At 46.6% G+C, this 12,108-nt stretch overlaps 1 protein-coding gene across 6 annotated transcripts in view; it reads right to left on the reverse strand.

Annotated features, from left to right (window-relative positions):
- Positions 1 to 12,108, reverse strand: part of SDK1 (sidekick cell adhesion molecule 1) — a 383,849-nt gene that overhangs the window by 11,194 nt on the left and 360,547 nt on the right. For all 6 annotated transcript variants that reach the window (XM_041462308.1, XM_041462312.1, XM_041462313.1 and 3 more), the window contains 4 exons: positions 6,166 to 6,330; positions 3,337 to 3,474; positions 1,291 to 1,411; positions 953 to 1,082 (listed from right to left, as the gene is read on the reverse strand). In XM_041462308.1, coding sequence (XP_041318242.1) covers positions 953 to 1,082; positions 1,291 to 1,411; positions 3,337 to 3,474; positions 6,166 to 6,330 — 554 coding nt within the window. The remainder of the gene's footprint in view (positions 1 to 952; positions 1,083 to 1,290; positions 1,412 to 3,336; positions 3,475 to 6,165; positions 6,331 to 12,108) is intronic.

Consider the following 12,108-nt stretch of genomic DNA (forward strand, 5'->3'; position numbering starts at 1 on the left):
TTGCTGCCCGTGATTTTTTCTTGCTGGAAGGGTCAGGTTTGGCATGGTTTGGCCCACTGCTCACTCCTTGCGCTGTCAGTTCAGATTCATCAGGATCTCAGCTGACAGCGTCTGATTTTAGAGACAGATTTACCTTTCTGGATCTCCTTTGAAGTCTTGTCTATTCACCCATGGCCACTGCTGGACTTTCACAGACAGCAAGCACTTTTTTCCTTCTTACAGGGAATGTGGAACACAAGATGGAGCTCTGCCAGATGGATGATGCTGGCAAACACCCACCTTCTGTGGAGAACAGTCTACAGGCAAGGCTGGGGTGTTCAGAGAGCTGAATGCTGGGCCCTCACAGCCATGACCATGTGGCTCCCTGGCAGGTTACTCACTCCCCACCTACTCCCTCTGTAACCAAGGCAGTGGCTGTCACCACTCAGGCCAGTCCTCTGACTGGTGGGGTTTGCTGTAGCTGTGAAACTGCAAACCACATTCCACACTCCAGTCAGTGCAACAGTCCAAAGCACATCTCACCTTTAACCTCGCCCAGAAGACAGTAGCTGGTTATTTTGCAGCACATGTGTGTTTTCCCAAAAGTGCTCCAAGTTTGCAGCCCACAGGCACAAGGGGGTGTGCAGATCCTTCCAGAGAGGACAGCACACACTGTCTGACTGATTGCACTTATCTTTCTACCTGACTCTGGAAAACTGAATATCTGCCAAGGCCAGGTCTGGAATCTGCCCTGGCTGGGTCCTGCTTGTCATTCTTTCCTTTGATATTTTATTTTAAGATGTGATGCAAACAGCCTTGTGAATTGAACCTTTTAAAATCCCTGAGACAGACAAACAGTGACCACACAGCATGATGCAGGTATGGGACTGGGACTTCAAAGACTTGCCAGGATTCAGCATGGAAATGATTATCTGCAGTGTCTGTGCAATGTGAGGCAGAGGGAAATCCTTACCTCTGACTCTGACACTTCCAGGGGTTTCTCATTGAGGCCCAAGCCCTCGGTCAGCACAGCCCCGTTGTACTTGTTGCAGATGTCCTCATCAGAGTAGTGCAGCCCCCCTGGGCTTGGCCGAGGAGGAGACCTAGGAAATGCAAAGGATTAATATCTGGGATGTTGTTATCCCCCTGGAATTAATGAAATCATGCTTAGAAGCCAGAATCACAGCTTGAGGTAGAGACTTGGGTGTTTAAGTCCTCCCTGGATTCTTCAGTCTCTCCCTTTTGCCTCTTTAACAATGCTTGGAGCTAGAAAAAAGACATTCCAAAAGCACAGCATTCCCAGCTTTTTACCTGGTTCCATTCTTCTTTGAGAAGGTGCTCTTGATGTTCAGGTGTCTGCTGTTGAGCTCCAGAGCAGTGAAGCCCCCATTGTCCAGGGTGACTGACTCTTCCACGTTGGAGATGGTTTTACCTGGAGCCAGGAAATGAAAGGTTCAGCTGAAACAAAAGCACTTTTCCCCCAAATAGAACTGCAGAAGTCCTTGTCCTTCTTTCTGTTTTATGACATCATTAATTATTTGAAATTCACTTTTTCTCCTTGCAAGTGAGAACAGAGTGAAGGCAAGGAGTGTATCAGGAATGTGAAGGGGCAGAGGAAGTCAAAAGAGGAGAAAGGAGTCATGGATGGATGCATGGATGGATTTCATTCAGAGGCAAGGATCTAAAACAGCACAGATAAACTGGGCTTCAAAAGTGCTTATTCTTGATTTTTGACTATAAATAGAAACCTGATAACTAATTTAGGTGGCTACTGAAGATGTCCTAAATCAGGTGCTGTGAATCCCATTCTATGCTGATTGGAGTAAAGCAAGAGAAAGTAAAACTAGAAAAGGTAGAAAAAGAGGAAAAGGGGAGAGGAAAAAAAGGAAAAAAAGCAAGATGAAGGGCAAGTGGATAGCAAATGGGAAAACCATGCCACAGCTGAAATGGGGATCAGGTATGGAGAAATCCCCAGACAATGTGAGGCAGGAACAAGGACGGCATGGGAAGAAGAAGGAAAATAAAGCCCAGTGTATTATTTCTGGTGATCAAATCTAGCAGGAGCTTGTTCTCTCCTGTGCTCATCCTTTGCCATCCCAAAGGTGTGAGCTGAGCCTGTGTCCCAGGGAGAAGGGCTGGCTGCCACTTTGCAGCAGACAGGTGCTTTATCCTCAGCTTCAATTTCAGTGCTGCATTAAGGCTCTGTGAACACGGATATCTGACAGCACAGGTCAGACCTGCCTTTTCATGTCTGTCCCCCAAACACAGTAAAACTAAGAAGATGAGAGATTTCCTATGAGCTGTGCATACAAATATGTAATAGTATTAACTTGGTAAAATGCCACGGTACTCATACATCTTATATCTCCTGGGAATGAAATCTGATTTCTAACACTTGTTAGAAGTGAATTACAAAGAAAGAGAAGATCTTCACTTTGGGACTGAATTACTAAATATTGCCTGGAAGACTTCATTACATTAATCCCTAAGAACAGATAGTGCAGAGACCCATCCACCTGATCCTTTTCATGAATATACCTTTTCTGGCACCTCCTGGCATCAGAGAAATTTCCTGCTGCAGGTGGAGGAGGCTATCAGAGAAATACACATGTGAACAACCCTCCCAGGACTTTATCATGTATGGAGAAGAAAAGGTAAAAATAATATTCAGAGCTCAAGAACGAGCTTTTTCAAAGGGGACTATTTGACATTCCAAGTTACAGAGCAGGTAGCTCCTGTTTCCTTTCAAGAAAGGAGACTGGTAAAAATCACCACTAAAGGAAAATTCAAAGCTTGATGCTCACTATATGTTAAAATCTAACAGGTCCAGATAACCAAGACACCTCCTGGCTGCTTGGTCCCCAGCCCAGCAACTGCAGCTTGACTTAGGGAAGGAATGTGAGATGCAGGCACTCAATATAAAGGAATTTGTGATTTAGCCCTCACACACAGAGGTTTAGAATATCCACATTGGTACAGCCATGGAAAAGCAGAATTTTTCTCCTTCTCCCTGTCTATCAGGGAATTATGATAAAGTTAAAGTCTCAGTTAATTTCTTATTTATTCCTTATCTGCCAAATGTTTGACCCAGACTCCTTGGCTTTTACTGCAGTCCCTGGGACCTCCAGAGTCTGTCCTGTCTGAGCCCATGGCTGGTCAGTGTCCAAACCCTGATCCAGTGTGGCTAGGGGCAAACACCATTTCTACCACAGCAGACAGCAAAAAGTTCCAAGTCTTCTGCCAAGCAAAATAGCTCTAAACCCAGTCCCTGCTGAGGAAATCAGAGGTTCAAAGGAAAGGCATCGCTGATTCCCACAGCTTTTGAGATTTTTACACAGCACAGAATTGATGCCTTACCTCCATTGCAGTTCTTGTACTTCTTGCTCTGGCCATGCAGGACCAAGGCAAACACCACCAGCAGGATGAGGATGAGGCTTGAGAGAGCCATCACCAGCAGAAACCACCACTCCTCATAGAAAGGGGCTTCTGTTTGTGCTGAAAGAGCAAAAAACAAATAACAGTTCCTCTTTATGCCCCTTTAAAATTTTCTCTTGTTCCCCACAGGGAATGATGGTTGGTGCTCAGGAGAGGGAGGGGTTCAGACTCTGGAGGGCCTTGCTGATCCTTCTAAGATGGTAGAGAACAGGAGCATATCAAGCTCCAAGCCAGAATCCCAGGATGGTTTGGGTTGGAGGGGACCTTAAAGCTCATCCAGTGCCACCCCCTGCCATGGCAGGGACACCTTCCACTATCCCAGGTTGCTCCAATCCCTGCCCAACCTGGCCTTGGACACTTCCAGGGATGGGGCAGCCACAGCTTCTCTACAACCAGTTCCATCTCTACAAGCACCTTTCATACTCCTGGAGCAGCTCCAGAAGCCCTTAGCTAAGAAGTTATCACCAGGAGAAGAGAGGCAGCTCTGCACCTACATTTATTGACATGGCAGGCTTAGCACTCCTGGGTCAAGGAAACCACTAATACATGTGCCATGACCCACGATTATTCCACTTTTGGGGAGGCTTACCTTGCCAAAATGCTGTTCAGTGGCTCTTTGAAAAATACCGCTAGTGCCAGGGAACAAAGCACACTTGGTTCAGAGTCTTTCAGTACCTCCATTAACTCCAGCTTCCAACATTCACTGCTACTCTATATCACTTCTCCATCCACTGAGCCAAGCCTGATGTGCAGCACAGGGATATAAATTCAATTGCCTGGGTTTTGTGCAGTCTCAGGTCATTTCACCTCATCTGACCTCAAGTGGAAACACAAAATGACACTAACTTCCCCTTTCCAGAGTCACCTCGCCAGTCTTGGTTTAAAGTAATAAGTATTGTTGTTTTCTTGCAGTGATATTCTCTTTGTCCTCCCTTGAGCTCTCTCAGCTTTGGGGAAAAGTGCAGCTTCTGAGCAGGAGCCAGCAGTTGACAGTAGTCCTTAAGGTGGAACACCACCTGGCAGGAATGGGAGATGCCAGGAGAACAACCCAACCCTTCACTATCACCAAACCCTCCTTCCCTGACTGTCCCAAGCCTGGATCAGAATAAAAGTCTGAATAAGTCTGTTTTAAGCCCAATGATATGAGCTCAAATTTGTTCCAGATCACTGGGTATTCTGCAGCAGGGAAAAACAACCACACTCCTTCTTTTCTAGGAGGCCAGTCCAGGCCTAGAGACAAACTACACAAGCCATGCTGGGATGAGCAGATTCAGGGCAATTTATACCTCCCTGTGCCAGCTGAAGTGGCCAGCCTAAAATGCTTTATACTTTTATGACTGTGAATCTCAATGGAAGCCTCTTACTTTCATGCAGCAATTTGAGAGGAATACTGAAGCATCAAAAGGAGGCGAATTAAATGGTTCTGTTCAAGTGGAGAACTTACAAACAAGCAGTTTATTTATAGAAAGCATCACAAGGAGATGCATGCCCTGCTTCAGAGGAATAATGTCTTCGAGCAAAGGAAAGACTGACATGATTGCTGGTCCTTTACGCTGTGTTACAGCCTTTCTGAAACCCCAGACAGGAAAAACACTGACTCTTGGTGTTTGAAGTGGGCTGTCCATGCCCTTGTCCTGAAGAAGAAAAGCAGGGGTAGCACTCACAGTGAAATCCATGGAAGCTCTCCCGGGGTAAGTGGTTAATTGTGTCAGGACAAGCGCAGCAGCCGTGATGGCGAGAGCAGCACTTGCTTCTCCTGCCTGCTGGGGAGTTGCTGAATGGTGTTCATGCCTTTCACTGGAGCAGCAAAGAGATAAAAGCCACTCCAGATACTGGAGCGCTGCCAGGTTCTCAGGACTCTCCACAGTTTTGAATCACAAAGCCTCTTTATCAGGTTCTTTTATTCCCCTTGTCTTTGCTGACACAGCAAGGATGAAAACTATGGCTCAAAAGCAACCTGAGTAGAGTGGGGGAAGAGGAGACCCAGCAAAGCCTTCCCAAGGGCAAGGTCTCTCACCTCACCACAGGCCAAGGCACTCCAGCTGCCCAGCCCAGGCAAGCTGAGAGGAATTTGATTTTCAAGGTATTCAAGCCCCTTCAGAAAACCAGAGGGCTGGGCTGCTCACAGGGGTTTGGGAAGCACATTTAGGTCATAGCCCTGTTACTGGGAGTAACACAGAGAGCAGGGAGAGTGGGAAGAGCCCCAGAGCATCACAGATGAGCTGTTCTGGTGGAGGGGGACTGGAGGCATCACACTGGAGCAAGATGCCAGCACAGAGGATTGTCAGGAATAATATGAAACTACACTTCTGTATTTGTGAGAGCTAAAGACAAAATAACACAGAAAATGTTTATCTTCCTCCAGGGTAAAAAAAAAAAAAAAATAATAAAAAAAAAATAAAGCAGAACAAACAAAAACCAGACTGAGAATGGAGAAAAAGCAAACAAATTGCAGACTCTACAAATTAGTCTTATGACAAGAGATCTGACATAAACACTCTGAGTAGGTTCTTTATCAAGCTTAAAAATGGCACATGCACATTTTTCCTCTTGAGAATCAAACACTCTGTGATTTCAAACCTTAATTCACCACTGCATTACTCCACTTTTATACTAAAATAAGTGAAAACAAGCTGCCCTAGATTATCTGCTGCAACAAGAGAGTCTGGTTTGTTCCTTTTCCCCCTCTTCTCCCTCAGCCTCCGGAAATTCCATTGAAAAAGACTTAAAAAAAAAAAAATCCATGATTACCTGATACTGCCACAGAAGGAACACTTGGCTCTCCATAGCCAAACTCATTGACAGCCACCACCCGAAATTCATAGGTGACTCCTTGTCTGAGTTTGTCCAGGCCCACTGTGTAGGAGGTGGCGCTGCGAGGGATGTCCTTCACGAACATATCCCAGAGTCCTTCATCTAGGAGAGCAGCAAGGAGAGAAATGGCATCAGCTGTGTGCCCTGGCACTTCCACCTGCTCACTGAGAGAGGTTGTCACCAATGGTGTGCTGGAGCCACAGGCAGGGACACACAGGGAGGCTGCCCTGTGGTACACACAAATGTCAGAATGCCCTGAACGCCTCATCTGTGAATGCATTAATTCAGGATGGGAGCTTTCCATAGCCCAGATGGAAGAGGTCTGTGAAATCAGCAGCAGCACCCACAGAGACCTGAGCTGGCTGGAGCAGCTGCCACTCCCTCCTGACTGGGTAAGGTCACCCATCAGCAATCTGTCATTTGACAGATCACATAAACCCAAGGCAACATTAATGAGTCCTAATCACAAAGGTTTTGCTTGCCTTTTACACTGCAAACTTTGCTTTGTTGTTGAAGCACTCAAGTGAGGCTTAGACTAATACCAGTCCTGGGAGGTTCTGTGGTGTCACTGGAGTGCTGCTTGCTCCATGATAGCAACAGTGAATAGCTCTTTGCATGGCACAAAGACTGTGCTGCACTTTGTGCTCTGCAGTTTTAAACAGAAATGAGTTTTGTTTATTTTTATAAAGCTGTTGAAGTGGTTAGAAGCACAATGCCATTCTGATGGGAGCATTTCAGAAGCATTTCATCTTGGCTCTCCACAGCCATAATGGCATTAATCCTGATTCATATCCTGACCAGGCACCATCCCCATCCCTGATCCACACCTGTAACCTCACATTCACTTGACTACAATGGAATGAACTTTCAATGAGACGGATGCTGGTACCAGGAGCAACAAAACCAACTATAATTAAAAAGACCACTCAAAAATTGTGAGGGTAGGAATCAAACATAAATCTGACTGATTAGCTTCCCAGTAAAAATTGGTGCCTAGCATTTCTGCTGAGAACATGGAATCTCTGTCTACACATGGGGCCAAACCCTCAGCTCTCACAGACCTGACCTCACAAGTATCCCATTGGGCTTTTAGCTATCAAAGCTGTTCCAACAATATCTATTTTTCTCTCCATGTCCCACAGCAGTGGGAATAGGATGATAACCTCTCCACAGACACGACTTCAGCGTGGGAGCTGCCTGCTTTGAAAGACAGTCGTCTGCACTGCGTGGCTCAACGGCAGCACGTCTTCTGTAGCTCGAGGTGTTAGCAAGGTAACAATAAAGCAGGAGCCAGCAGTGTTACCCTCAGTGACTCGTTCTGCTGCTGCAGAGTGAGGCAGGAATCTGTTCTCATTTGCTTTGCCTTTACCTGAGTGTAACCTAATTGGAGTGACTGCAGCGATTCCAGAACTGTGCTGGGATAACAGAGCAAGATCTGGCCCTCAGCCTGCTCCTGTGCCACAGGGAATAGCAGCAAAGATGGATTGATTAACACTGCAGGTGCATTTCCATGTGAATGTTTTAGCTTTGGCACCAGTAAATATTGGCTCAGTGATTTGCACCGCGCTGCATGTCTGGTGACACACACAATGAGTAACAGCCCCAAACTACAGCTTTTCTGGTCAGGAGGATTGGCAGTCTCAGCAGATGCAAAAAGCAGGCTGGATTGTTATTGTTCCAGCTGCATTTGAGAAACACCAAAGAACAATAAAAATAGGTAATTTTCCTGCCATGCTTAAAACTCGGACCAATACATTATTCACCAGCATGATCAGACTATAATGAAGTTATCATAATGTACCATTGTTATGTATTAGCTGGGTATTACAATGGCTGTAAAACAAGAGATAAAATATTGACTTCCCTTTTACAGGGCAATAGAAGCTGAGATTATTTTACCACATAAAGTTACAATGTAATAAAAACAGGAGTTTGGGATTTAGTTTCTCTGAAGAGGGTGGAGTGAGGGATGCATTTTCAAAGTTGGATTGTTGCAGCCACCAATACTCAGAAGATGCATCTCATGCCTATAAAATATTGCCATATTTGCTAGAATTGCCTAAGCTTTCATAAACACATTTGTAAACAGCAATAAGAGAATTTGAGCCCATTGTGAATTGTCTGAAAAGCAATTTGTTTGCATTCAAAGCCACTTAAATAGGGGAAGAAAAAGCAACAATAAAAGTGAATGTTCAGCACTCATTACAACAAACACAACTGCTCAGACACATACTTTCTCACTCATTTTCTCAAACCTATCAGGGTGCACAGTGCAGAAAACCCAACAGACCAAGAAGCATAAATTTAACTGTTTTGTGAAGCTTGCAGTAAGTTGGGAAAACCACCCCTGAGAGGTCAGCGTTGCATTTCCTTCTCTCTGTCCCCTTGGCTATGGTGGTGATGGTGTGGGGCAGCAAAGGATGCTGGTGAATGTTTCTTCAGAGGTATTTCTGTCTCACAGGGACTCAGAGATGCTCTGGCAGGTGGCCACACAGTCACTGGCCCATCTCCCTTTCATTCACTGAAAGAATCTTTGTCAAAACTTTGGGTTTTTTCCCTGGGGTAGGTCTGTCAGTGCTGAGTTAACGGTTGGACTCGATGATCCTGAAGGTCTTTTCCAACCTTAATTATTCTAAAATGGACCCAGCTCATTATCCCTGGGTCCCAGAGAGGTGCTGATGCAGCTACAGTGGACAGATGTCCTACATCTTCCCCACTGCTGACCCCTAAGCACAGCACAGCCTGTGGCTTCCCAAGGCCTGACCAGCAAGATTTTTAATTCCAGAGCCTCAATTAATTTATGTTATATCCATCTGGAACATCCAGACTCCTCTTTGTAAACAATGATCACAATCAGATATATCCAAACTAAAAAATCACTTTATTCCAGTAGGCAACTTTGAGATTAAATATTGAACACACACTTGTGAATTCCTTCAGTGCACCTCTCCCCCTATCCTCAGAACCTCAAAACCAGGTATGCTCTAAATGTTAGAAGTTCAGCTGAAAGAGAATTCATTAGAAGGTCACCTGTGACAGCCAAGACTGGCCTTTCAGTTCAGTGGAAAATCATTAGTGTACCACACACAGCATTTTCTGCTCAGTTTAGGGATGAAAGGTGCACATGCCATGGCTGGGACATCAGCTGGGTATTAACTCTTAGAAACCACTGGGAAGAGCAAGTTTGCAACGCTAAACAGGGCTCAGGTGCAGGGCTCAGAGGGACATCCCCAGGGAGGCTGCCTTTGCTTTTTCTTTTCGGTCACATCAGTCCCCATCTCCACTCCCCACGGCCTTTCACTGGGCACTCAGCCTCTTAAACGTGTGATGGAAAAGCAAGCGCTCCTCAAAAGAGAAAAATTTTTCTTTGCTCCTTGTTTCTGTCAGTTTTCCCCAGCCCTGCTCCATCCTAACTCCTGCTGATGGGAGATTTGCTCTTCACCTCCCAGCCTCAATGCCTCTGTCCCATCTGAGCTTGAGGTTCAGGCACAGGGAGAGGATCTGAGTGACAGGGGAAGGTGAAGCCACCTCTGCCCTAACACCGTGTCCAACCCACGTTGGAGAGGAGCTGCTCTGCTCCCGTGGGCCAGCCCGGCGTCACAGGCCATTAATCAGGGTCTCCACGCTAAATAAAGCTGTCACTCAGCCAGGGAGGCTCCCAGCTCTGCTAAATCCAGCCACTGACAACCCAGGACACGGAGAGCTGTCAGTTATTTGGGTTTTAAACACCAGCCGTCCCCTCTCAGAGCAGGAGAGCTGGACCATAAAGCTCCCTCCTAATTACACATTAGAAGGTTTACGAGGGGAGAAGCTGCTGAGAGTTAAGGCCCGGCTGAAAGCCACTGGTGTTCCTCCTACAGAGGACACAATTAAAACGTGGCTGTGCTTGTCAGAGGCAAAGGGCTGGATTATCATGCAAAGCAGTGGAAGGACAAGAATGGGAAGTGAAGGCTGACAAACTGTCAGCCCCGGTGTGTCGCTCGCCAGCAGAAGTGAAAAAGGCCCCATGGCAGATGCCGGGGATGCAGCTGCACCCTTCACTTTGAATTTACTGACTTCTGCTGGTTCGTGTCCATGTTTGACACTGCGCTCCCTCATTTGGTTAAAAATAAATAGAAAAGGAAGAAAACAGAAAAACACTACTCAAGACACCAGAAAGGAAACTGAAGTGAGAGCTGCCCTCAGGGCGTGGGAAGCAGAACCCAGCATTTATGAGGTAGACAATTCCCACTCCAAGTAGATGGGTTCTTTCCCTAAATGTCTCTTTCATGGGACTCATCATCTTGAAAGCTGGAGAGGGACTTTTTACAAGGGCATGGAGAGACAGGACAAGGGGGAATGGCTTCAAACTGCCAGAGAGCAGGGATGGATGGGATATCAGGGAGAAATTCCTTCCTGTGAGGGTGGTAAGGCCCTGGTACAGGCTGTCCAGAGCAGCTGTGGCTGTCCCATCCTCTGAAAGTGTCCAAGGCCAGGTTGGATGGGGCTTGGAGCCACCAGGTCTAATAGCAAGCGTCCCTGCCCATGGCAGAGGGATGGAACTGGCTGATCTTTAAGGTGCCTTCCTATCCAGACCATTCCATTTAAGTGCAATTCTCTTCCAGTTGCCTGACATCATCCCCTGCTTGGCAAAAGCACACAAAGTCCAACATTGTGGTGGGGAGAGGAAGCAGAAAATGAAATCTCCCTCTGTTTGTCCTGGGTCAGGGAGGCTCTTGCTGAAGTGACAGAAGCCACGAAGATGTGTCACTTATGGACATGGTTGAGTGGTGGATGTGGCAGAGTTTGGTTTAAGGTTGGACTTGATGGCATTAAGGGTTTTTTCCAATCTAAACGATTCTGTGAGGCAGATTGACCCAACACCTGCACAGCTGCTCTGCACAGGCTGATCCGTGGATGGAGGTCTCATGGGGCAGCTCCACATCCAGGGGCACTCCTGGCCTGTGGATCCCCAGGGTGTTTCACAAACACCTCCCTTGCAGATGGGGGTTACTGGGAACTCTGGGTGAGGCTGCTGGGAATGCACAGGTCACATGCCCACCACTAAAGCACAGTGAGAGGAACCTTTGGGTGGGAAAAGGGAACCTTTGGAGCTGGGAAAAGAGGGGTTGAAGCCAGCTTCTCCATTCTTCCCAGCAGCACTGGGAACCTTAACATCGCTGTGCCATTTGTCTTTTGCTCTGTATGTAAAAGCTGAGGGCACAATCTATTCCCCATTCCTCAGCCAGCCCAGCTGATGTCTGGGGAGCACTTACAGTGGCAGAGACAGAGCCTGCTTAATTGCATTTTTTGTAATGCACAAGGAGCTGAACTGGAATCCATTTCTCCAAGGACAGAGAAGTTGAAGGAAAAGAAAAACTCTTCTGTTTCTCTAATGTCTTCCTCTAGCACAGATCACTCTGGAAAAAAATATTGGTTTGCCTGCTTCATCCCTGTGTGTGAGTGTACTCAAAATGCAGAGGAGGTACTGAGCCTGGTCACCTTCCATAAAGCCAGCAGAGAAACAGGGAAATCAAATGAGCAGTCTCAGCTGCCTTCTGCCACCATTGCTAAACCCAGCAGGGCAGAGGAGCCCTGGGAGACACAGCAGGGCTCCGAAAAATTCAAAGGGAAGTGACAAAAGGGAGTAGGGCTTGCCATTTCTGACAGAAAGCCATCCTCCTACTCTGATGGAAGAGTCTTGGCAGGGAGCTACAGCAGGGAAAATGAGATGATACAGCATTTAACGTTTGGGGTAATGAGGCCTATAACAGATGACACTTGAGATGCGAAACACTAAGGTAGTGGTATTGCATTTAAATATTGGCAACAAGCTAAAGCTTTTCATCTGTCTGCTCAACGCCCCCTTTTTTGACCTCAGAAGGATAAATATCTTTTCCC

Source organism: Pyrgilauda ruficollis, unplaced genomic scaffold (genome assembly GCF_017590135.1).
Source record: "Pyrgilauda ruficollis isolate IOZ18807 unplaced genomic scaffold, ASM1759013v1 scaffold16, whole genome shotgun sequence".
Taxonomy (NCBI): Eukaryota; Metazoa; Chordata; class Aves; order Passeriformes; family Passeridae; genus Pyrgilauda; species Pyrgilauda ruficollis.